The sequence below is a fragment of the Alligator sinensis genome, unplaced genomic scaffold (genome assembly GCF_000455745.1).
Source record: "Alligator sinensis unplaced genomic scaffold, ASM45574v1 scaffold122_2, whole genome shotgun sequence".
NCBI lineage: Eukaryota > Metazoa > Chordata > Crocodylia > Alligatoridae > Alligator > Alligator sinensis.
Window position 1 is genome coordinate 647,213 of NW_005841984.1, and position 24,356 is coordinate 671,568.

The 24,356-nt window shown below is 42.1% G+C and overlaps 1 protein-coding gene across 1 annotated transcript in view; it reads right to left on the reverse strand.

The window, feature by feature from the left end:
• The window catches only part of EDIL3 (EGF like repeats and discoidin domains 3), a 366,402-nt gene that overhangs the window by 173,836 nt on the left and 168,210 nt on the right, over positions 1–24,356 (reverse strand). Inside the window, exon 5 of the mRNA XM_006021245.2 lies at positions 16,699–16,812. Coding sequence (XP_006021307.1) covers positions 16,699–16,812 — 114 coding nt within the window. The remainder of the gene's footprint in view (positions 1–16,698; positions 16,813–24,356) is intronic.

Sequence of the window (24,356 nt, forward strand, 5' to 3'; positions counted from 1 at the left end):
TGCACATATTACATTTCCTTTATCTCCTTTATGGCACAGAGCTCACAGATACCAGTTTACAAAGAACTCAGGTAAACCATTTTCTTTTTTCCTTCCAGCTCTACTCCCACAGTTTGCTTAGATTTCTGAATCCAAATTAATCTCTAAAATATCAAGCACATTTCACAATCTATCAAGTTTTGCATTGTTTGGGCAGAATGATTTAATTCCCGCCCCCCTCCCTACCCCTAGCCCGAACCCAAAACCAACATATATTGTAATAGTTTGTATTGGATTCTTCCAGTTTTGCCAGAAAGTCTGTTAGCTTTGCTGAACTTCAATGGCATTTCATTATGAAAGTTCTGCATAGCTATTATGCTGATCTTTCTCTTTTTGTTATATATGGGGGTTTTGACTGCTGGCAAGAGACTAGAGCAGATTAAATCAGTTAGCTGAGGATCCTATCTGATATCTCACCTCTAAGGAAGCAATCTGAGTATTACTGCAGCCAAGACCTGACTCAAGAGTTTTATTAGCCCTATTGCTGTTGGACCATAACTGAAACAGGAGGGAGTTTCCTTCTGATTAATCCAGTAGGAGCTTTGCTGAGCACATTTCAGTTACAACTTGCTCTTCCCATATTTTTATTTTCATTGGTGTTTGTATTCAAGGTACTTTTTCATCTTTTAAAGTTTTGGTGTCATAACAACCAGTGGCTTGTTTTCAGCTTGCTGCCTGTGGGTATATTCTTTTATTCCTTCCATTTTTTCCTGCAAATTATTTTCAGTTTCTGTAAGAACTTATAAAAGAATGTATATTACCAGCCAGACAGACCTGATAAGAAAACCACTGAAACAATTTTTAAAATTACTCAGTGTAGTGTAATGGCTTTTTCTAGATTTAGAAATGTTTAAAACACGCATTGACACGGACTGTGCTGCATAGTATAAATTCACATGAAACTTTCACAGGGACAGTGATTTTTTTAGAATCTGTTACCAGATTTTTTTCCCCATAATATCTGTAAAGTGAGAGGCATGCTAAAAAAGTGACTTACCATATTTAAAGTCATGCTGTCCCTTCTGTCTCACTAAACAGAGTGGGATTTAGCAGAAGTCAGGCTGGGGAGAGATCTGCTACCTGCATCCCCAAAGCAGGAGATTAGTGCATAGGGGGGAGTAGGTCAGGAATTAATAAGCATGGCTAGAGATGGTCTTCCTATAGGAACCTTCAATCTGAAGTTAAATTTTATATAGGCAAATTATAGAAGCCTTAAAAAGGGGGTTGGCACAACTTGTGATACCAACTGAGGAGCCTCAGTAATGATAATAAGTGAGTGTGTCATAGATAGTGAGGAGCTGATTTACATGTTTAAAATAGGCCTGTCAGGTCTTGAGGCCTGTCTGAATATTTTACAATGCGTTTCTTGCAGGTGCCTTAATATAATTCCATTCTCTATTCCCAAATCACTTTAAGACACTGAAGAATATTTTCTAAGTGGTATATTTCTGACAAGATCAACAGCAGCATGATGGAAATGCATCCTGAGGCATCTATCTGAAGACTGTTTCAGTATCAAATACCAGGATTTCAGTCATGTTTTGTATTATTGTGGCTAAGGCAAATCTAAAATTCTGGTTTAAATTTTAGGCCTGAAATTGCAGATTTTACAGTACTAAAAAGTGAGTTTTGTATGAACACAGGCTGCAGGGTTGTGTCTGCTCTTTGAAGGCTATATAATAAATTTTTGAGGGGTTGATTAATATTTTTTTACTAGGTAATTGAAATGCCTGAGAGAACATTTCAATTTAGCGGCATGTTCTGTAATAATATTTTCTGCCTCTGTACACTTTCAGGTATTCACTAAGCATCTTTTTAGCTATGGCTATACCCCATACTTTCACATATATTTGGTATTTAGAAAACATGACAATCTGCTCTGATTTAAGCTGACATATAGAGGCTGAAAAACCATATTTTATACATATGCCTCTTTTTTTTTTTTCTTTTCCTTTCTTTCAATAGTGGCTTCTTTTTAGGGACACAAAGTCAGGCCAGTGAACGGGCCATGTGAATTCATGCCCCGCTCCACTGGTTTATGTCAAAGGCTGCTCCCAGGGGACTATCAATCAGTACCCGACCATTTATGTGAATTACATTTTTGTAGCCATACCCCAAATCAAGAAAAAAATCCAGATTCTGGCCAGCTTTTAAATTATCAACATCTAGAATAATTTATCTTTTAAAAAAATAAGACTAAAATACATTTTTTATCTTCAAGTTGAAGCTCAAATAGAATTCACTGTCAAAGAAAGATCCATGCAAAGAAATATAGATTCAAAGCCAACCTTCTTCTCTCCAACATTTCTGAAAGTTCAAATGTAGAGGGCTGCTTTTAACATACATAACGGAAAGTAAATGTCAGACTAATGTATTAGATAAATAGTTTCATAGTATCAGAGTGCTTAGGGTTGGATGGGACCTAAACAGATCATCAGGTCCGACCCACTGCCCCTGGCAAGAATGAATGCAGGGTCATAACACCCCAGCCAAATATCTGTTCAGCCTCCTCTTGAAGACCCCCCAAGGTAGGAGAGAGCACCACCTCCCTTGGAAGCCCATTCCAGAGCCTGGCAGCCCTAACTGTAAAGTAATGTCTCCTGATGTCCAGCCTGAACCTCTCTAACAATTTGTGGCCGTTATTCCTAGTAACCCTCGGTGGTGCCCAGGGGAATAGAGCCTCACCCAATTCCCGCTGGTCCCCCATGCTGAGTTTGTAAACAGCTACCAGATCCCCTCTCAGCCTTCTCTTGTGGAGGCTGAATAGATTCAGGCCCTTCAGCTTCTCTTCGTAGGGCCTGACCCGCTGCCCATTGACCATGCAAGTGGCCCTCCTCTGGACCTTCTCTATGCTAGCCACATCCCTCTTGAAGTGCAGTGCCCACAACTGGATGCAGTAGTCCAACTGCGGCCTGACCAACACCGCATAGAATATATCAAGTTAATATATTTTTATATAAACTGTTGAAAATCTGTTTAGGGATTTTTGGTTTAAAAAAATATTACAAGAGCTTAATTAACATTTTACTGAATTAAAAAGCCAAAATTTTAACACAGAGACATTCACAAACCCTATACCAATTCAATGGGGAAGTTTTCATTTACTCATGTTACACAGTCAGCTACCAGTATTTATCCTTTGTGTCAGTTTATTATTCAGTAGTACTCTGTGAATAGATCTATGATCATTCTTGATAAATGGACTTAAGGATTTCCAAAAATGCTGGCAACAGAAATGATTTTTGCAGGACATGCAAAGAATGTGATTCTTTTATTTGATACTGTAAAGAAAAGGCTTCTAATTTCACAATCTTTTTACACAATTTTAATTCCATCGACATCAACGGGGGCTCAGTTAATCCCAATTTATCTCAATGAAAACCAGATCAAAACCAGGACCAATGCATTTTTTGAAGTAGGCATATCCACCAAGTAGAACTATAAGCATTATTAACTCTGATGTATAACAATAAAACATTTATTCTGGATTAGGTAACACATTAGCTATTTATTTTGCAAGTAATTTTCAACATTCTTTATTTAAACATAGGATCTTATATCCATTACCAACTAGTATTTCTCACTAAAGTTTTTTTTCCCCCCTTAATGAAAATGGTTGCCTGAATTGTCTTATTAAATGTGGCATGTTAGTAGATCTCACTGGAAATGTTTGAGCTCATGACAGTTTTGAGGACGCATAAGAAAAAATTTATTTGGAGACCTGGCTAGGCTTATCTTAGAGAAATTTGTTGCATTTTATTCAATTTGAATAACTAAATTTAGTCATTGATAAGTTAGTAAATATTCAAAAGGAAATGAACAGCTAAAGATTAACCTTCCAATATTTTACTTAGACAAAAAAAACCCCAACTAACCCCCCCGCCCCCTGGAAGTGTTATAATTCTTAGCATTTAAAGTTGAATTATCAGAAGATCTCAGTAGCTTTCAATCTGGTCATTTTGATCATTAATAATATTTGTTTATTAAGAAAACTTGCTAAAAATCAGGATTTATAGTTCAAGAGAAATTTTAATTTCCCTAAAATGTTTAGATCCCAGAGCTTTCAGGCACATGGGAAACCTCTTAAGTTTGAACAGTATTTTTAAGATTTTCAGGGTTCCTGCTCTGGAGCTGAATGCCAAAACCATAATAAGGTTGGGATTTCTCAAGGTTTCAGGTTCTCAGACCCTCAGCAGGAAGCCCAAGCATGGCAGGTTCACCTGGCATAATGGATTCTGGGAGCCCAAGGTCTTCCAAACCCAGGACATTCAGAAACCACAGAGAGTGGTGTCACTGGAGGGAGTGGGGAAGAGAGCAATAGGGATGTCTTGAAAAGGTTAACTTCAGGGGAAGGGGAGACAAAAAAAAATGCCTGCTGCTGGCAGCCATCCATTCATGATTGCAGCAGCATCTGAAAGTCACTACTTCAGTTTTGTCCCAGTTACCTGGCTGCATCCCTACACTGTCAGCTAAAGATGCTGAAGAACTGGGTCCCCTAACCTGGGTGGTGGACTTGTGGACCTTGGAAGTCTGGGCTCCCAAGCAGCCCCCCAAGAAACCAGGAAAGTTTCTGTTGGAGCCCTGCCTTGCATTTGATGAAAGTTTGGGGAACCAATGATACTTCCATGAAATACTTTGATTCTAATTATTAAACACTTAAGCAAATCTCTTGCAAGTCTTGTATTGAAGACTGCTGGAAGATAAACTTCAGTTGAACATGTTATTCTTATTCATATCTGTGTTACTGGGCTCAATACAGAGTTATCTTGGTGGCATCTAAGAAAGTACAAAAGAGAAGACTGGCATGGTATAAGCATGTTCAAAGGAGTCGGGAAGAATATGTGGGAAAAGAAGTTACCAGGATGGTACTACCAGGGAGAAGGGGAAGAGAAAGACCAAAGATAAGATGGAGAGATATAGTGGAGAGGGACATAAGAAAGGTGGAGTTGGAAAAGGACACATATGACTGAACTTGGTGGAGAACCAGGATCCTCAAAAGCTACCACATTTAGAAGGGGCAAGCGAGGGAAGACAACGATGACAACAGGGCTATCCTTGTGAAATTTAGCAGCTTAGGATATTCAATGGTTAGATTATATAACAGGCAATTTTGTTAAACCCATGAAGATTCTGAATTCACAGACTGCTGAAATATTTTGTGTGACAACTTTCTATTGTGAAACCCATGACTTAATCTCAGATGCCTAGTAGGGGAGCTGTATTGAAAATACAGCTTTTAATTTTCACAAATTGTCTTTTTTCCCATATTTTCTGCCACTGTTATTCAGGGTTCTGTTTGAAAGCTGTGTGGGGGCTGTCTGAGAAGCAGGAGCAGTGGAGCCAGTGTTGATAAGGGAATTGGAGCTAAGGAATATATAGATATTGTGACTCAGTGAACACCAAACAAAGGAGATCTGAGAGTAAGAACAGGTATACCAACAAGTCCCAGCAACTATGCAGATTGCCTTGAAGACAGATATATAACTGGGTATAAATAGTTTGGGATGCTTACTGTTGTGTAGGTGGGCTTTCCCTCTGAGGAGTCCTTCATACAGTCCAAGCAATAAACTGAAAGTGGAATGGCGTGCCTGTAGCCTGGCTGTCTGACTTTGTTCCCTTGGGAGCCCTTTAGCCAGTCTTCCTAACAAAACAATAATCCTTGGTCCAAACAAACAATTAAGTAAGTAAACCTTCAGCCTGTCTCCAGGAGGCAGGAGAGAGCCTCTTTAGCTCTGGCCCTTCCTAGAAACAAGTTCCTTTCAGTTAAGTCTACTTTTTGACTGAAAGCCACTCCATCCCTTAGCTCAAGCCTCTTGCTTTCTCCATGCTTGGACTTTTAAACTGCCAGCTAATCATTCACAACTGGGCTCCTGCCCCAGGGCTGGTCACCCCACTTAAAGGGTCAGACTGCTCTGCTGGGGGTGCATCTACACATGAAAGTAATGTGCCACAATAAACTGTGGCATGGTTCATGGCAGAGTTTATTGCTCCTGAACACAGCATTTAGACATCCACCCAGGACCACAGCACATTGAGCAGAGGAAGCTCAGCCTTGGCTGGCAGGAGGGCCTGAGGGGTCAACCTGCAAGCCCGGGGCTGCTCCTGCCTGACTCAACATGCTGTGGAGGGGCTAGCTGTGGAGGGGCTAGATGACCGCATCCAGTGAAGGGGGGGGGAGGAGAGAGAAAGGAAGCAGGAAAGAAAAAGGGAGGGAGAAAAAAGAAAGGGAGAAAGGAAAAAGGAGAAAGAAGAGAGAGGAAAGAGAAAGGAGGAAGGTAGAGGTTAGGAGGGTGGAGAAAGGAGGAGGGTTGCATGGGTACAGAGGTGACTTATGAGCCCAATCTTTACTCTGAACAATCTGTTGCAGCAGGAGCAAGAGAGCAACAAAGACTGGACACAAGAGGTCCTTGTTTTCCTGGCCCCACACTTCCTCACTGCCTCTGCCATGCACCACTGCTCAAAGGCCACTCTGGACTGATGACCTCCAGGATGGACAGTCACGAGCAATTTGGTCCCATGACTCCCATGAGTCTGGGTTGATGCTGAAACTCTTTAGGGACATCTTTAGGGTGTCCTTGTACTGCTTCTTTGGTGGGCCATGAAACTGTACTCTATTTGACAGTTCGCCATAGAAGATTTTCTTTGGCAGGTGAGTGTTGGGCATTCTTGAAAGATGGCCGGCCTATCTTAGCTGTGCCAATTTCAATAGAGTGTGGATACTAGGGAGAGCTGATCTTCTGAGCACCTCAGTGTCCGGAGTCTTGTCCTGCCACTTGATCTTTAGTATCTTTTGCAGGCAGTACAGGTGGAAGTGGTTTAGTTTCTTGGCATGACGCTGGTAGACAGTCCAAGTTTCGCAGGCATAAAGCAGGGTCAGGAGAATGATGGCTTTGTAAACCTTTAGTTTCATTGACATTCAGATGCCTCTGTGGTCCCAGACCTACTTACGGAGTCTGCCGAAGGCCACGCTGGCTTTTGCTAGCCTCGCGTTGACTTTGTCATTGATATAGACAGCAGGGAAGAGCATGCTGCTGAGATAAGTAAACTTATAGACCATCTACAATTGTTGGCCTTTAACTGAGACGTGTGGTTCCTGGGGTGTTATTCCAGCCACAGGTTGAAACATCACTTCAGTCTTCTTTGTGTTGATACTGAGTCCGAAGCTGTCACAGACTGATAAGAATAGGTCCATGGACCATTGAATATCAGCCTGTGAGTCTGCAACACACAGTCGTCAGCGAAGAGGAAGTCACAAAGCGTGGCTGTCTGGACTTTGGAGATCGCTCAGAGCCTGCACAGGTTGAAGATGTCTCCATTGAAGTGTACCTGATCCCTGTTAAAAGTACTGAACCTTAAATAACTATTTATTTTTCACCAAATTGACAGTTTAAAAAAAAATTGTTTATGAAAATTCAAAAATAGAGAAGTTTTGCTAAAACAGGGATTCAATAAATCTGAAGAAAGGATTCTGAATTCACAGAGTGTTGAAATATTTTGTGTGTCAACGTTCCATTGCTAAGGCTTTATTTAAAAAAAAAAGAAAATCCTCATTAGAGATAAGTTTGGCAAACCTTAGAGGCTGTTTCAAAATAAATGGAAAGAAGGAAAGCTTTAATTTAATCCCAGATGATGCAGAATAAGTATCCACAACAAAAAGCACAGCAGGAAGTGAACTATTTTGAAACAAAATAGAGACAAAAATAGTAGTTCATTAAAATATCTTTGCACAAATATAAGTATGGAAAATGAGAACAAAACATTTGAAGTGGCACTAAATGATAGAATTTATGATCATTAAACTTGAGGGATGATTCTTCCAACTGGGATGTCAGTATAGATGAGTGTATTCAATATAAAGTATGTAGTAAGAAAGAAGAGATGAAGGAAATGTAATATACATTAACAATATTTCCAGTGATGGACTTGGTCTTTCTTTCATTAAAGCCAATGGGAGATTTTCCATGGCATTCAATGCGAACAGGGTTGAGCCATTAGCAAACTACAGTTCAACACGTGCAACATCAACAGTGAAAGTCTCTACACGAGGAATGAAAACAAAAGGATAAACTATAATAAAAGGCCACCACAGATGAGCATTTCTGAGAGAGGAAAAACAAAATATTGGTGGAATGTGCATAAGCAGATTCTGGATTTTGAGATGGGGGATGTGGGATCAGTGACTAGCACTGAAGGGGTGGCAGTACCCCTGCTCAAAACTCCCCCCACCCCCACACTGGGATGGGCAGATCATACCACATGAACAGTAGCCAGGAACCTTAAGTCCTCAACCAGATAATAATCACTCCCTTCCCCTCCCTTCCCCCACAGCTCAGCATCCCCTCCATCCCATCTGTGTTCAGTGGTACTTCCCCTCCTCTCCCATTCCCTCCTACCCCACACCCCCGCTGCGACCCAACCTGTTTTTGCCATTGTCCCTGGTTACCCTGTGGGGCAGAGGTGCTCCAGAGCTACTCCCATTCCACTCCAGCTGGGCTGCATGGGGAGTTATGCTCAACTGGCAATAGCAGGTGGTGGTAGCAGTGGTGGCAAGTAGGTTGTTCCCTCCCCCTAAACCTATTCCTAATCTGGTGGAGAACACATGAAGGGGACTAGGCAGGGAGGAGGAACTGGCATGCTGCCACCACTGCTGCTGTCCTGGACTGAGCCTGGCTCCTTATGCAGCCTGGATGAAGCAGAGTATGGAGCTTTCCCTGCCCTTGGGGCTGCTGGAGACAATGGGGACAGTGGCAATGTCAGGCAGAAGAAGGTGGGGAACAGGAAAGGAGGGAAGAGGACATGCTGCTGAACATACAAGGGAAGAGGGAGGAATTATTATTATCTGCTTCAGGGACTTAAAAGTCCCTGATTGCTGCTCCCATGGCATGACCTGAAAAGGGGGTGTGACTGCATTACTGCACTCTCTTTGTATCTGCGCCTGCAACATGAATTCAGCATTCTTAGAATCAGAGAATTGTAGAACCAGAAGGGACCTGTAGGATCATCAAGTCCAGTCCCCTGCAGTGGGCAGGAAGTTATTGGGCTTAGACAAGTCCAGCAAGGTGCCTGTTTAGCCTCTTCTTGAACACCTCTAATTTACGGTGACTTCACCACCTCTGGTGGGAGTGTGTTCCAGATTCTAGTGACCCTTATGGAGAAAAAGTTCTTCCTTATGTCTAGCCTGAATTTGCCCTCTATAAGCTTATGTCCATTTGTCCTTGTCCTCCCTTGAGGTGTCCTCCTGAAGAGTTGCTCCACCAGATCTTTGTGTTCTCCCCTGATGTACTTGTAGGTGGCCATCGGGGCATCTCTCAGCCTTCTCTTACTCATGCTGAACAGGTTCAGTTCCCTGAGTCTCTCCTTATAGAGCTTATCTTCCATGCCTTTGGCCATGTGGGTGACCCTTCTTTGTACCCTCTCGAGCTTATCCATGTCCCTCTTGAAGTGCAGTGCCCAGAACTGTACACAGTACTCCAGCTGAGGCCTCACCAGTGCCAAATAGAGAGGGAGAAACACTTCCCTGGATCTACTGGACACACATCAGCTAATGAACTCCAGAACTCCATTTGCTTTCCTAGTGACCTCATTGCACTGCTGGCTCATATTCATCTTCCGGTCAAGTGTAACCCCCAGGGCTCGCTCAGATTCTGTGTCAGCCAGTGCGCCATCACCCATCATGTAGCTGTGGTGAGGGTTCTTCCTACCCAGGTGAAGAACTTTGCACTTATCTGTGTTAAATCTCATCTGATTCTGCTTTGCTCAAGAGTCCAAGAGTCCAGCCTGTCAAGATCTTCCTGGATCCTGGCCTTATCCTCCAGTGTGACCACATTTCCCCATAGCTTGGTATCATCCATGAACTTAATAACTGAGCTTTCCACACCCTCATCCAGATCATTGATGAATATATTAAAGAGCACAGGTCCAAGCACAGATCCCTAGGGGACACCGCTGGAGATGGCCTTCCAGGATGAGGCCAGCATATCAATTACCACCTGCTGGAAGCAGCCTCTAAATTAACCGTCCACCCATCTCACTGAGGACTGGTCAAGTCCAGCACCCTCAAGTTTGTTTGAGAGAATTCTGTGGGAAACCAAATCAAAGGCTTTACTGAAATCTAAGCAGATCACATCCACTATGTGTCCCTTGTCCAGATGGCTTGTTACCTGGTCATAGAAGGACACAAGGTTTGTCAAGCATGGTCTACCCTCAACAAAGCCATCCTGATTGGTTCTTAACCAGCCTGCAAATGATGGTCTCCTTAATAAGTTTTTCAAAAATTTTACCCAAGACCAAAGTCAGACTGATAGGCCTGTAGTTTGCAGGGTCATTTCTCTTCCCTTTCTTGAAAATGGGTACCACGTATGGGATTTAAAGATGCAGATGTATGGTCGGTAGAGAAAACAGCCAAACTACCAATGAAATTGGTTGCTAGCTGCCTGCAAGATAGCTTGGCATTTCCATTTACAGGACCCTAATTCAGTCTTTCCTGGATCTTTACCTGAGCTTACAGAGTATGTAGGGATAACTAGAAAGCTTTAATGAAGCTACTGCCTAACAAATACTTTAAGTCAGCTTAAAATAAGTAATGGGATCACAGAATGCAGTATGATAGATGCTATATTTCAGGGAAATTAAATGCTGAGAAATTAAAACTAGTGAAAAAGATGAAATCAAAATGGTAGCAATTTGACTTTCATAGGACTGAAAGGTGTCAGTCTTTGAATCTTGTGGACTATTTGCAGGCAAGGTTGTGGATGTCAAATGCTTTGAGAATGCTAATGCTCTCCATGGTGTTTTCCAGCTTTATCTTCAGCAAAGCATCATAGTTTTCCACTAGTTGCTCTGAAGAACTCCAAACTTGTGCAGTCATGGTGCTATGGTAAAAAAAGATCCAAGCAGCATTAACTACTGTCTGGATTTCCATAGAATACTCATGTAGTCTTTAAGAGATCATACTATGGAGAATGAATTGTTTCTTGAATTGTTTTTTACTATCACTTCCAAAACTGAGGAGCATTTGGACTACAGAATCAGGTGCAGCTTGGTGGAAAAAGGTATATGGCAGGTAATAATTAGGACAAATCATTAAAGAAGGGTTAATTGGAGTAAGAAGGAGTTTTAAAACAAAACAAAACAAAAACCTAGATAAGTCAGTCCATGAATAAAGACAGGGCTGGGACCCAGAGTTATTGTTCTGGCTAGGATGACTTTTTCCTATCCCGATTCCTTTCCCCATTCCTATCAGCTCAGAGGTGTTGAGACCTTATCCAAAACTCAACATAGCAGCAGCGCAAGTGGATACACCAAGGTGATTTAAGCATGGCTTTGTTATACCAATCAATGAAACTGTTTAGTTTAGAAAGTGAAAGCCCTGGAAAGTTTCCTTTCTACTCCCATTCTACCAACAGTGCCAACAAAGGAAATCTAGGATCAAGAACTGTCTCGACTCAACTACAGCCTGGTCTGTACCTCCCCCGTAGAAGAAATTTTAGTTTGGTTGTCAAGGAGGGAAAAATCCCCAAACCTTGATACATTAAGTTATATTAAACAGTGAAATACATTTATGGAAAATGGTGGGAAATTTGGGATACTTCAATCTAGATGTAATACAGAACTGTACTAGTGAAATATAGAACTGAAACATTGATACAGAGAGATGGACTGTATGACATAATATGACTTTCTCCCTCTCTAACTTTGAAGCTTCTAGTTTTCTGTGGTTTGGTTTAGAATTCTTTGAGGTGTCTAGAATAATTTTTAGTTAGTAATTATGCATTCACATAATTAGTATAACAACATTAAATTATATAATTAGTGTAAATATGTGTAATGATGTAATTAGAAGGCATAATTACTACTTGCAATTACATAATTAGGTGTGACGACATAGTAAAAATTGTTATAAAATGGGTGTTCACAACTTTAGCTGAAGAAGCTGCTATATTGCACAGTAATAATGTTGATATATGAATAAAGTAGTTTATAGCTCACAAGTGAATGCTAAAAGTTAGTAAAATTGTGCCAAAGTACTTAGAGAAGACGTGGTGAGCTCCCAAAACAGGGGTAATTCAGTGATCTGTAGTCTGCACAAACATTAAGCCACTTGCCTATGTTTTTTTAAACACACCATAATGTAACCTGAGCATTATAAGTACAGATAGTGGCATAACTAAGGAGTCCACATTTTTTTTTTGATGCAGAGCATTCTTGTTGATTTTAGTAAATACCTTGCTTTCCATTACTTTTCCTGTTTCCTTCTGATACACCTTATGTTTTTTTCCTCCCAGTTCTGCTATTGACATCACTTCCTTTTCAGAAAAAAGGAACAAAAACCTTGTAATGAAGAACTCACATATTCCATCTGCCCTTCTTCTCAGAGAGCTGCCGGTAGATGGAGTGGTCCCTGGGCTGTGGCGGGGTGGAGGGGAAAGGTGGCTGGTGTTTGCCTCTGCAGTAGCAACATGCCCCACCCCAGGCAGCACCCACCCACAGGCACCTGGCTCAGGCAATCCCAGGGGGCACTGCAGCCACAGAGGGAAGCACCGGGCCCCCATGTAGCTCAGGCAAGCAGGCAGGCTCCAGGAAAAAAAATAAAATATTTTTTTTTCTTGCCAGGCTGCCTACACTGGCTTCGTGCAGAGCCCCTGAGCTGCACGGAGCCTGGTGCATTGCTCTGTGGCTGTAGGGCAGCAAACAAACTCCTCAGAAGAGTTTTAGTTTGCTGCGCCACAAGTTATTTAAGGCACATTATGCCACCGAATTTGCTACACCAGCTGGAATTACTGCGCAATATGCCGCCGACATGTGCAAACACCAACACCATTAAACTGGTGCAAAAGCATTTCAGCCGCTTTAACGTGTCAGGCACACATGCTGCGCATTTTGTCTACAAATGGCCTATACGTGACTAAAATTCTAAGTTTTTTTTTATGGCTCCTTAATTTCTTATCCTCCAAGAAATCGAAGGGACAAATACTAAGGGACAAATCCTTACTGAATTCCTAAATGATATCTTAGCTATTCTCAATAAGCTGAGCAAATGTCACCATAACATGATCTATCAAAAATTTTACATTGAGCTGCATGGTACATAAAGATCAAAACAATCCAACTTTTGTATTTATCAAGTAGTACTTGAAATGTCATTCCACTAAAAAAGCTATATTGCATGCAAAGTGCAGCCCTTAATTTTTCCTCCATATACTTCCTGGAGCAAATTTTGAAGATTGAGAGGCTGAGAGGAAAAAAGATGCACACTATCAGTTCCTAAGAATTACCTATTTTGAAACATATTTAGCTGGCTAGCTGTATCATTTTCCAATTTAGAAGGATGTGACCCAAGTGTGGAGGGCTTTCATATCCTGTATAAATGACTGTCAAAACTAAATAGCTAGAAACTATCCTGTAATGGATTACAGTCGACATGACACCACTGAATGCTTTCTGAATTTCTACTCTATAAATACACATCCCAGTTGAGGGGCTGGAATTGATAAACAAACAAGAAAAAAAAACGGAAACAAGACAGCTATTAAATCTGTTAAGGCCACTGAGTCAATGTCAGTAACTGTACTCATGCAGTTTCCAAGCTGTATAAAACAGTCTTCTCAGTCTATCAAAACATAATAAAATGAATCTTCAACCCATCAGTTCTTGCTGCCTTGAACCCTTTGTGGCCAAGGTGTCAAACATATGGTCTGCAGACAGGATACAGACTATGGAAACAATCCCAGTTGCCCTTCAGCCACTTAGCTGCTAATCGCTGCCATGGCCCTGCCTCACTGATTACTGGCTCCCACCATGCGCCCCATGCTGGAGCTACAGCTCTTGCTGTGCCAGAGGGTATGCAGTGGTAACAGGCCTAGCTTTAGCACAGGACACACAGTGAGGGCTGAAGCCACTGCTGTATTCTCTGAGTTGGAGCCGCAGTTTCTGCCACTGCTACTATGTGCGTCAGTCTGAAGACAGCAGTTACCACTATGGCTAGGGACAGACATTAAAAAATTCAGAGCCTAAATTGATTCAACCCTTGCAGGTTAGTCTAACCTGCTTAGGCTGAACCGGTTTGTAACAGGACAAACATTCTCTCTGGTCTGAGGCAATGCAGACACATGCCTGCAGTTGCTCAGACCAGGCGCTGGGGGGTGCTAGAGTTCACCCTCCAATGCAGGGATGTTTCCTAGGGGTGTGTGGCCAGTCCGGGTTGAACTGGCTGGAGAGGGGCTTAATCCCCCTGTCTCTGTCCCAACGGCAAGGACCCAACCTAGGTCTGCCGGGATCTCCCCTTTCGCTGAAGCAGCAGCCAGGCTCCATGGCCCCTGAGGCAGAGGGGGCCAGGGAGGAGGATTAGTCTCCCCTCTACCCACACCGGCAGCTGGGTCTGCGTGCTGTCACCACCATGCTTGCTCCCTGTGGTGGAATAAGTCCCCTACCGTTCCCTCCATAAGACGCCAAGGGAGGGGGAATAACCCCGTCCCTGCCCCCCACAAGGGGCCCTGCTGGCTGGTGTCTGGCTGTCCGCCCTGCTGCTGCATCAGGAGGTGGCAGGGCCTTTGATGGGGGCAGCAGCCCCTGTCATAATGTTGGGAAGTGCAAGCCCCTTCCTGGCGGGGGTGCTGTGCTGCAGGCCAGGCAGAGCTGCTGTGGGCTTCATGCAGCAGCACTGGGGTCCGGAGGGGGCCAGAGCCCTCCAAGCCCCCTGCGGCACCACCACAGCCAATAGCAGATTTCCTCACCCTGCAGCGCAGCCCCCCACCAGGAAAAGGCTTGGCTTGGAGAAACTGTGACAGGGGCTGCTGCCCCCATCACAGTCACTCCCCCCTTGCCGCTCCAGTGGCTGGGGCGGGGGCGGGTGTGGGGCCAGATGTCACCACAGCAAGGCCCCTGGGCGGGTGGGGAGCGGGCTTATTTCTTGGGGCTTATTTCCTGCTCTGCCCCCGGGGCACCGCAGCTGTGTCTGCCTGGCCTGGCTACAGCCGCCACTCGGTCTGCACTTGGGACAGTGTCTGACAGAATAAGCCCCCTCTTGCCAGCAGGGGGCTGGCCCTGAGCATAGACCGAGTGGCCGCTGCGGCCAGGCTGGGCAGACCCAAATCAGTTTCTTCTAGTAGGGAGAAATAAGTGTAGCCAGCCCCGCCAAGAAGGTAACTCCGGTGTCATTTAGGCGATGCCCTTGAAATCATGTAATTCTTTCATAAAGTTTGAGAAATCCATCTTAAAGCTTCCAGTGCTCCACTAGATGGTTGTACTAGACCCTCTTTGTATTGATGTCTGGAAACTTTCTAATGTTCATTCCAAATTGATTCACAGCTGGTTTGCTGTTTGTGTCAACTATGTTTTTTAACTGAAACAGTCCTCTTCCCATCTCACCTTTACCTCAACCCTGGTGTTTAATCCCTGATATATTTACAAACAGCAATTATATCCCCTTTCATGTTTGTCTTACTAGCCTAAACAAGCCACACTTTTCAGTCTCCTTTTATATGATAGGATTTTCTTTACTTTCAGTATGCTATCAGCTCTTCTCTACAACTGTGCAAGTTTAAATTCAGCTTTCTTAAACATGAATGACTAAAATTGTATGCCGTTTTCCAGATGATGTCCACCAGTAACTGTCTAGTACAGGGGTAGGCAATGTTTTTTGGCTGGAGTGTCAAAAAACCCACAATGTCTACTTTGGAAGGTGCCGGAGTGCCAACATGCCAGAGCCTGGAGCAGCTGTTTGCAGCCTCCCAGCTGCAGCCAGCCCATGGAGCCTGGTCTGCTTGCAGCCTCCCAGCTGCCTGCTGGGAGCAGCCTAGGCTCCGTGGCTGGCAGCAGCTGCTTAGAGCCCAGGCTGGTGGTGGTGTGCCAAGCAAAATGGCCTTGCTCAGCATGCGTGCTGGGGGCTGCTGATCCCTGGTCTAGTACCTTTCCTATATATGTTTGGATTGCATTCATCATTGCTGCATCATATTGGTAGCTCTTGACTAATATATACAGAGCTTCCTCCTCCACCATCATTTCCAACTAATGAGCTCCCAAATTATAGCTGAAATTCCTGCAATCAGTCCTTAAGTACATGACCTTGCATTTTGTACTATTAAATTTTATCCTATTTTATTACACCAACTCTGAATATCTTTCTATTGTTTTTCTGTGATATTTCAATCCACCTCTATATTCACTATGTCCCTCAGCTTTTTTCATCACAAAATTGCTTTAGCACATTCCCCCTTTTGTGCCAGTCATTAATAAAACAATTAAATAAGATTGATCCCAAGACTAATCATTGATGAACTCCATTAGTAATTTCTCTCTAGCCTAATAATTTTCTTCCAGTACAACCCATTGTCATCCCTTCTGTAACCATCACCTTACATACCTTACAATTCTTGTATTAATTCTCATTTTCTGTACCCTAACTACTAATTTCCTGTTTGGCATTATATTAAAAGCTTTATTGACTCCCTCAGAATCAGATCTCCTGCATAACCTTTTGTCTAGAAAACCAGTTATCTTATTAAAAATAAATAGAATGTCTCTTTTGTCTTAATATTATATTTAGCCATACATTAATTATATAACTGGATCTTATCTTAGGTACTATTCCATGGTTATTTCTGCAATGCATCAAGTAAAGAATTTATACAGATAGATTTGCAAGATAATTACAATACTTACTGTATTGGCAGTTTCTTCCCATAAATTCACCAGGACACTCACAGGAATAATTGGCAACAAGATCTGTACAAATTCCACCGTTCTTACAGGGTTCAGCTTCACATTCATTTACATCTAGAGAAACAGAGAGTCATGATTACTACAGAAACCTTTTAAAAGTTCTCAGCATGTTTTAAACAGAAAAAAACTCAAATGTTTTCTGAGGATCCATATTAGTATTTTAGTAACAGCAAACATTTCGGTAATAGTAAACATATTTTCAGAAAACAATGCAAGCTGCGCAAAATATAATCAAAGCAAAGTATCTTAAACAGATCTGCTGTAGTATAGAATTGGCTAGTTTCACAAACACATTACTTGTTTGAAATGTCCTATTGAGTAAGAGAATAAAAAGCTAAACTGTGGCCATAATGGCAGAAATCTCTTTGATCCCAGGACTATCTTTCTTAGTTATGCACTTGCTTCAGGGAACAAGTAATTTGCATCATAATTTACCTGACAGAAATCACTTTCCTTCTGCATTAGACAGATGAAACTTTAAGACTCCAACCTTTCCTCCCCACCACCCCTTCCTACCCCATGTATTCCATGCCAACCTATGTGGAGGGGAAATAAGCATCCTGTGCCATGATCCTTAATATGTGTCTGAAAAAAAAAGGAGTGAAGCAATACTTACTCTCCCTATTTCCCTGTTCTATTTTTTTGTGTGTGTGTGGGTACAGACTGCAGGTCACAATTAGGCTCTAAATAAATAAATCCAATGAACCCTAACAGAATAGCTAATTAATACCATTTACAACTTCTCTTTCAGCAATAGATGTCACTTAAGAATGTCTCCCCGTTCATCTTAATTCATTAAACATCTAATTGACAGGTTTGTTACAGTGACTAAGTAATTCCCTTGCTGTGCATGCGTTAGTGGGGAAATTGGAACTAATAGCTTAATTCAGTAGCTTACAAATGTATTGTAAGCTTGTGTTAAATTCAAAATATCAGAGCTAGCTAACTTGGGGAGTTTCTAGAGTATAGCAAACTTTAACTGAAGCAGAAAGGGTGGCTTTATATTCCCCTCCCTCCTAAGCCTGTGGCGTACATTTGACAGGGAGTATTAAAAGAAAGAAAATAAATGTTGGTGATTCTCAATCAGAAAATATGAAAACATTTTAGGACATTACCCTTACATATACCCTGTAAGAAAAAGTTAAATGGTTATACCATTAAACTGAGAACCTATCTTTTACCTTATATTGCAGGACTGAAAAAAATGTCTGAGAGAGGTCAGAAGAAACAACAATATCACAATTTACTAAAATTTACCAAAAGTTCACCAATGTGTTTGCAGCCTAAAATATATTTTCCCCTAAATACCAAGTGAGGAAGCTGTGCGACTGATCAGATTTAGCTGAATGCTCTTTCCATGAGATATCAGAGTGGTTAATGTCGCCAATGACGACCATGCACCAAAAGTGTGCAGCCTCTGCCAGTTCCCTACCGAATTCATGGTCAAGCTCTTCTTCCAGGTCTGTAACAGACTCCTATGGTTATATCCCCTTTCACCCCCAGAGGGTCTCGAGTCATAGTTTCATAGTTGGTAGGGTCAGAAGGGACCTGACCAGATCATCAAGTCCGACCCCCTGCCATGGCAGGAAAAAAGTACTGGGGTCAAACGACCCCAGCAAGGAGTCGTCCACCATGGGTGCTAATCTCTGCTTGTAGGGAAGTGTACTGCTCCTTCACATAGAGAGCTACACCCCCCCCTTCCTTGCAACATGATCCCTGCTATACAAGATATAGCCATCAATACCTGTAGTTCAGGCATAGGTGGAGTCCCACCAGATCTCCATTATCCCTATGAGATCGTATTCATTTGTGCCTAGCAGAAGGGACAGTTCCTTCTGTTTGTTCCCCATGCTCCTGGCATTTGTGTACAGGCAGCTAAGCCTGCCATCGGAAGCCCTGGGCTTCCCTGTCCTCTTAGAGGAGTCCCATCCTTGAGCTGGGGTAGGAGTAAGATCCCTTGTGTTACCTGACCTGCTGATTTGGTGATTGTCACTTCCAATCTACTTGTACTAGTGATTGTCCACTCATCCCCTGGCGATCATAATTTAAAGCTTTGTCAAGTAGGTCAGCCATTGTGACCAAGAAAAGCTTCTTTCCCATCGAGTGCTTCAGTGTGGGGGCTGCCTGCTGGTGAGCTCCATGCTGAAGCACCCTACACAGCATGTTGAGCCAGGCTGGAGCATCCCCAGGCTGCCAGGCTGACCACCAGACCCTCTGCCAGCTGGAGCTGCTGTGACCCAGCTCAGCGTGCTGCAGTCCTGCACACACATGTAAGTGCAGCATCCAGGAGCAATAAACATCGGCACAATATGTGCCAGAGTTTATTGCTTCACATTTTGTACAAGCAGGTACATTTACTAAGGACTATATGGCATAGGCTACTTAGTACACAGTATGCAAAGACGCTAAATTTCAACAGTCTGCTCCTGTGCTTTTATCTATAAACAATTCAGAAAAAAGATTATTGGAATCAGTTTTATGATGGAGAAAGAAATATTGTGAGATGACTTTTAGCAGTCTTACTGCACACAGTAATACAAGCATAACCCTTTCACATCTTGATTATATGCAGAATGGCACAGATCCACATGGTTTCCCATATTCTGCATTTTACCCTATCTAAACTAGCTTAAAAACATTTAGAGGGCAAAGAGTTCTTTGTTGACTATGTTTATGATCTTTTTCCTAGTACCTACATTAAATTAATTGCATTCATAACATTTGGCATGGCTACACTTCTTTTTAACATGAATACATAAAAAACATAAACGCAAGCTTGAAATTTCCCCATTTTCCTTTTTTTTAAGGTAGAAATACATTTTGTTTAAATACAGTGCATCTGGTAGAGGATCTAGAAGTCTTCTCCCACACCTGTATCCTATTCTGTTTTGGAGGCTATGCATACATCAAAGTCTCAGTTTAGAAAATCCACCCTTGGCCATATGCAAATAGTCTGTTGCGACTTTTATAGATCAGCGACAAATTTTGGAAGGCTGAGAGTTATCTTCACATTGAAAGAGAAATTGATAACATGAAGCACTGATGTAGCTTATTTGTTTATAGCAAGAACACAAATCCAGATTCCTTGAACTGAGCTGGTCACAAATTTCAATGGAAAATACATCTTACAAAGCCTCAGCTCAAGTATTATCACTTCTGTTTTACTGATTGTCTTGAACTTTGTCTGTCTTGGACTCTTCTGAAATCTCAGTTTAAAAAAATGCCCCCTATCCTTGCTTCAAACTGATGGCTGTATTGAGAAACCTGCTATTGCAAGCTACTCACTTATGGCCATATTGAAAGATGGTCCTAGTGTCATATCACACATTAAACTTAGTATGTATTAAACTTGCTTAAAATGTGAGCAACCATGGGTTCAAGCAGTAAAACACATGCTAAGTACAACACAACAGGGAGTGATCAAATCCGATAGTTAGCATGAAAGATGCTTACTGAGATGTTCTGGAAAAATAGATAACAGACTGCTAAATGTGCACCATGGCAAACAAACAGTCCATGAACAGTTAGGTTAGAGGTCTCCTGCATTCCCTCCTATCTAGCAGAACATTATCCTAGATAGTCATCAGCCAAGGCTTCTTTGATCAGAACAGCTTGTTGGTGGTTCTGTATGAGACACTTGGCTGGAAAAGCTGCTTCAGCTCAGGCCCCATCCAAAGTGTCAGGAGCTTTCCCTGAGGTAACTCCATCCAGAGCTGCCCTGGTTTCCCTTGCTTTGCACTTATTGTGGAGGATGCAGGCAGCAGCCACAAAACTGGGAATATTTCTCAGCCTGAGTTCAAGGTGGACCACCCAGTGGCCTTTAGGTGCCCAAAGATGCATTCCCCCACCATTTGACAGCTGCTCAACTGGTATTTGAAGATCTCCTTTTTGGAGTCCACCCAATTGGGTGTACAGCTTCATGAGTCATGGGGGAGCAGCAGGTGGCTGGGTCTCCAGTAATCAAGGGGGGAATGGTCAGCTCACCAAAATCCATGGTGGGAGTGCTTGGGGCAAATTCCTCCTTCCTCCTTCACTCCATCATCTCCAGGTAACTGGAGTTCCTGAATATGAAGGCATTGTGGACTCAGCCTGATCACTCAACACTGATGTTAGTGAAACACCTGAAGTGGCCCACAATTGCCTAGAGTATAACTAGGGTGACGGTACATTCCAAACAAAATGAGACAGTCCCAGCTTCCATAGTCTGGTCCTGGTCTGTTGGTCAAAAGCCCTGGAGCCGAGTCCAGCAGAGATGTGGAGTGGCATAGTGTGCCAAACAGTTGGGCAGGCAGGCACAGTTCCTGCTGGGCAGGAGTAAGGCTGGCAGACTGGATCAGGTGGACTGGCCTGGACTATGGAAGCCAGTACTTCCCCAGTTTACCCAGGACATATGGTCACCCTGAGTATAACTAAAAAGAACCCCTTATGGTTTATGTAATCTGAGGTGCGATGAAGTGGGCACAGAACAGGTGTGTGGATCCCACTGATAGTCCACAAGCAATTCATGAAGCCTATCTCTCTGAATCCATCAATGAACTCCTGCAGGTCCCTGAGCCAGATGAACTGAGGTCCCAGCTCAAGTATGGCATTGTACATTTCATGCATGGCCATTATCACCATTGATTGCGGTGTGCATCAATTTCCAAATGACCAGGGCCACATCTCTCCACACCATCTACCACATCCAAATTACATCTCTCAATGAACAGGGAGTGCCAAAACCCAATGTCATTGTGCTGCAGAGGCCAGCTCAGCCCAAAGGTTGATGAATGGGTCATGGGAAACCCTAAAGTTTTGCTGCCACTGTTCATCATCCCAGGTTTCAAGCATGAGCTGCTTCTACCAGTCTGAGCTCACGAGTAATGCCCAGCAATAGGCTGACACCAGGCCTGCAGTGCTGCAGCTTATGTCATTGTGTTGTGCCTCCTCCAAGTGGGCTAACATGATGCCCATGACAGCATCATGGTCCTCAAGGGACCACCAGGGCTGGAAGCTTGCACTGCTGAAGCACGAAGTACCTGTAGATGACAATGGCCAAGGAAAGGATTTGCTTGGCTCTTCTACTTGTCATCTCCAGAAAGCCATTGCAGATCCAATCCCTGGAACAGTTGTTCAAGGGGGAATTAGAATTCATCTCCTCAGTGAGACAGCTGGCCAAACAACACTTTCCTTTGTTCTCAGCTGCTTTTGGCTTCTGTCTGAAATATCCAAAAAAGGTGCTCTAGCAAAGCATGCCAAGACATCTGTTCACTAGCCCTCTAGTGGTGGAGCACAAGCTGTACATGGTTAGAGATCACAGAATAGGAAAGATTGTCATACGTCTGTTCCAGACCCATGTTTATTTTTATACTGTATAACATTCCACAGTTCTGAAGTATACTAAATATTTCAAGGCACATATTTCTACAGCTGCTTGGAAATACAAGAGAATAAAATAAAAGGTTTCCTGCCCAGGCAAATGGCTGGGGTTTGATGAGGAGTTGGGGTATGGTGATGGTTTATAACAGATACCTCACTGAATCCTAAGATGCATGATAATGGCAGCTTTCATCATATTTGCATTGTATTATATGCCCACTGAGGCATGTTGTGCTGTGAGCTGAACTGGTGCAATGCCAGTTTTACCCATTATATGTAGCACAGTGGAGTTGTGTACTGTCACAAACCACTATAATTTTCTTCAGCATGGTGTTTGTGTGAGAGAGCTGACAGCTTAAAGTTAGGTATAGCTACAGAATTCACATATCAAATACATATCTGAAGGAGTCATAAGTATACACTATTCCTGTTGTGGTTGGAAGCCTCAGCTCAAGTACTGTGACCATTTTTTGACATGCCAGTTTAAGAAGGAGGTGAGGAAACTGGAGGTTCCAGATAAAAATCACTAAGATGACAAGGTGTGGAAAGCAAGTCGTAGGAGGGAAGGCTGAAGGAACTAGGTAGTCTGAGGTAGTCTGAGTTTGGAAAAAAGGAGGTGAAAGTAGGACATGTTACCAGTTTCCAAATATTTTAAAGGCTACCATAAAGAAGATGGAAACACATTATTGCACAAAAAAGGACAAACAGTAGTGGGGTTGATCTTCAGCAAACATTTTTATATCAAATCTCAGGGGAACTTCTTAACTGTAAGCATAGGAACACCAGAAAAAAGAATCTAGGGAAGTTATGGAATATCCTTCCTTAGAGATTTTTAAGAAAAAGCGGGACAGGATTAACAAATTATGCATCTGTGCCCTTTCCTACCCTACAATTCTGTGATTAATTTACTAATAAATTTGAATCCAGCACTAAATGTTTCAAAATAGTATCACTGAAATAATTAAGATGTGAGAAGGCTTGTTAATTCCACTTACTTTGGTCAAATTATGCTTGCTGGCTTTGCAGTCTGGAAAATACACAATGCATTGTAAATCTGGAGATTTTGAGGACAGGATAATACACCAAAGGGTTTTCAATTCAATATGCAGCCACTCTCAAGCCAGTTAACAAGCTAAATTCCATCTACACTGGAATTAATGGTTGTGAATGACCCAGTATCTTATACATCACGTTGGTCTTATAATTTGTTGCCTATATGGTTATCAAATATTGAAGGACTACAAGTTCCCCTAGGTTATTACCTAGATTTCAGCCTAAAAAGAAACAGAACTGAAGTAACAGCTCTTTGTCTTGGAAATAAAATATATCAAGAGCTAATGAACAAATAACAGAAAGAGCTCAATGGTAAATTAAAGTCTTTACATCTATTTATAAAATTGAACTAAGTAATTCAGTTCCTTATTTGACTTATGTTTTCTTCAGGTGGCTCATCATTTTAGTACAAGATAATATCTCCATAACAAACTTCAAGGTTACTGTGAACTAACAAAATCACACCTGCACACAGAACGTGAACATGAGCTGTCCTCCACGTAGTGAATTAAAGATGGTAATTCATCCCCTTAAAAGCTTTCCTGCATAAAGATAATGTCTTATCAAGATATTTGCTTTTCTATGGTTTGCCATTCATAATGAGAAATGCAGACAAGAAAACGCACAACTTTATAGCATATTTAATGGTGTCAGTGAAGCTGATTTAGAAAAACAGAGATTGAACTTTAAGTATCAGTCACTTTTACACCAATCCTCATACTTTAGTCTTAGTGAGCAATTAGTTATAATGAATGTGGAAAGATGGAAGCTTTTAATAATTGTCTGTCAGTTTCTCCTTTATTTTTTCAGCAAATCAGACAGCTTTGGTTCCCTCAGTGCAAACAAATTGACCATATCAAGTTATATCTGACAAGTGAAGAAAGACTAGTGTATTCTAGTAGTACGTGTAAGAGCAGAACAGATTTCAGTAACAGGGAAAATGAACTTAACTAAAGAGGAGAATAGGAGTTTTAATATAAAGTTATTTAATTTACAATTGATTATAATGTTTTTATGTGAACAAGAAGATCTCGAATATTTCATTAAACGTGATTTCTACAAACTGGGGTCAGACCCTTTTCAGATTGCTAGATGTGCTAATTACAATACTAAGCTTTATTCTGTGTAAAGTCTCTATTTCCTCCTCCTGATGCAAATATCTTCTCTTAAGAGGTGCCATTTTATTA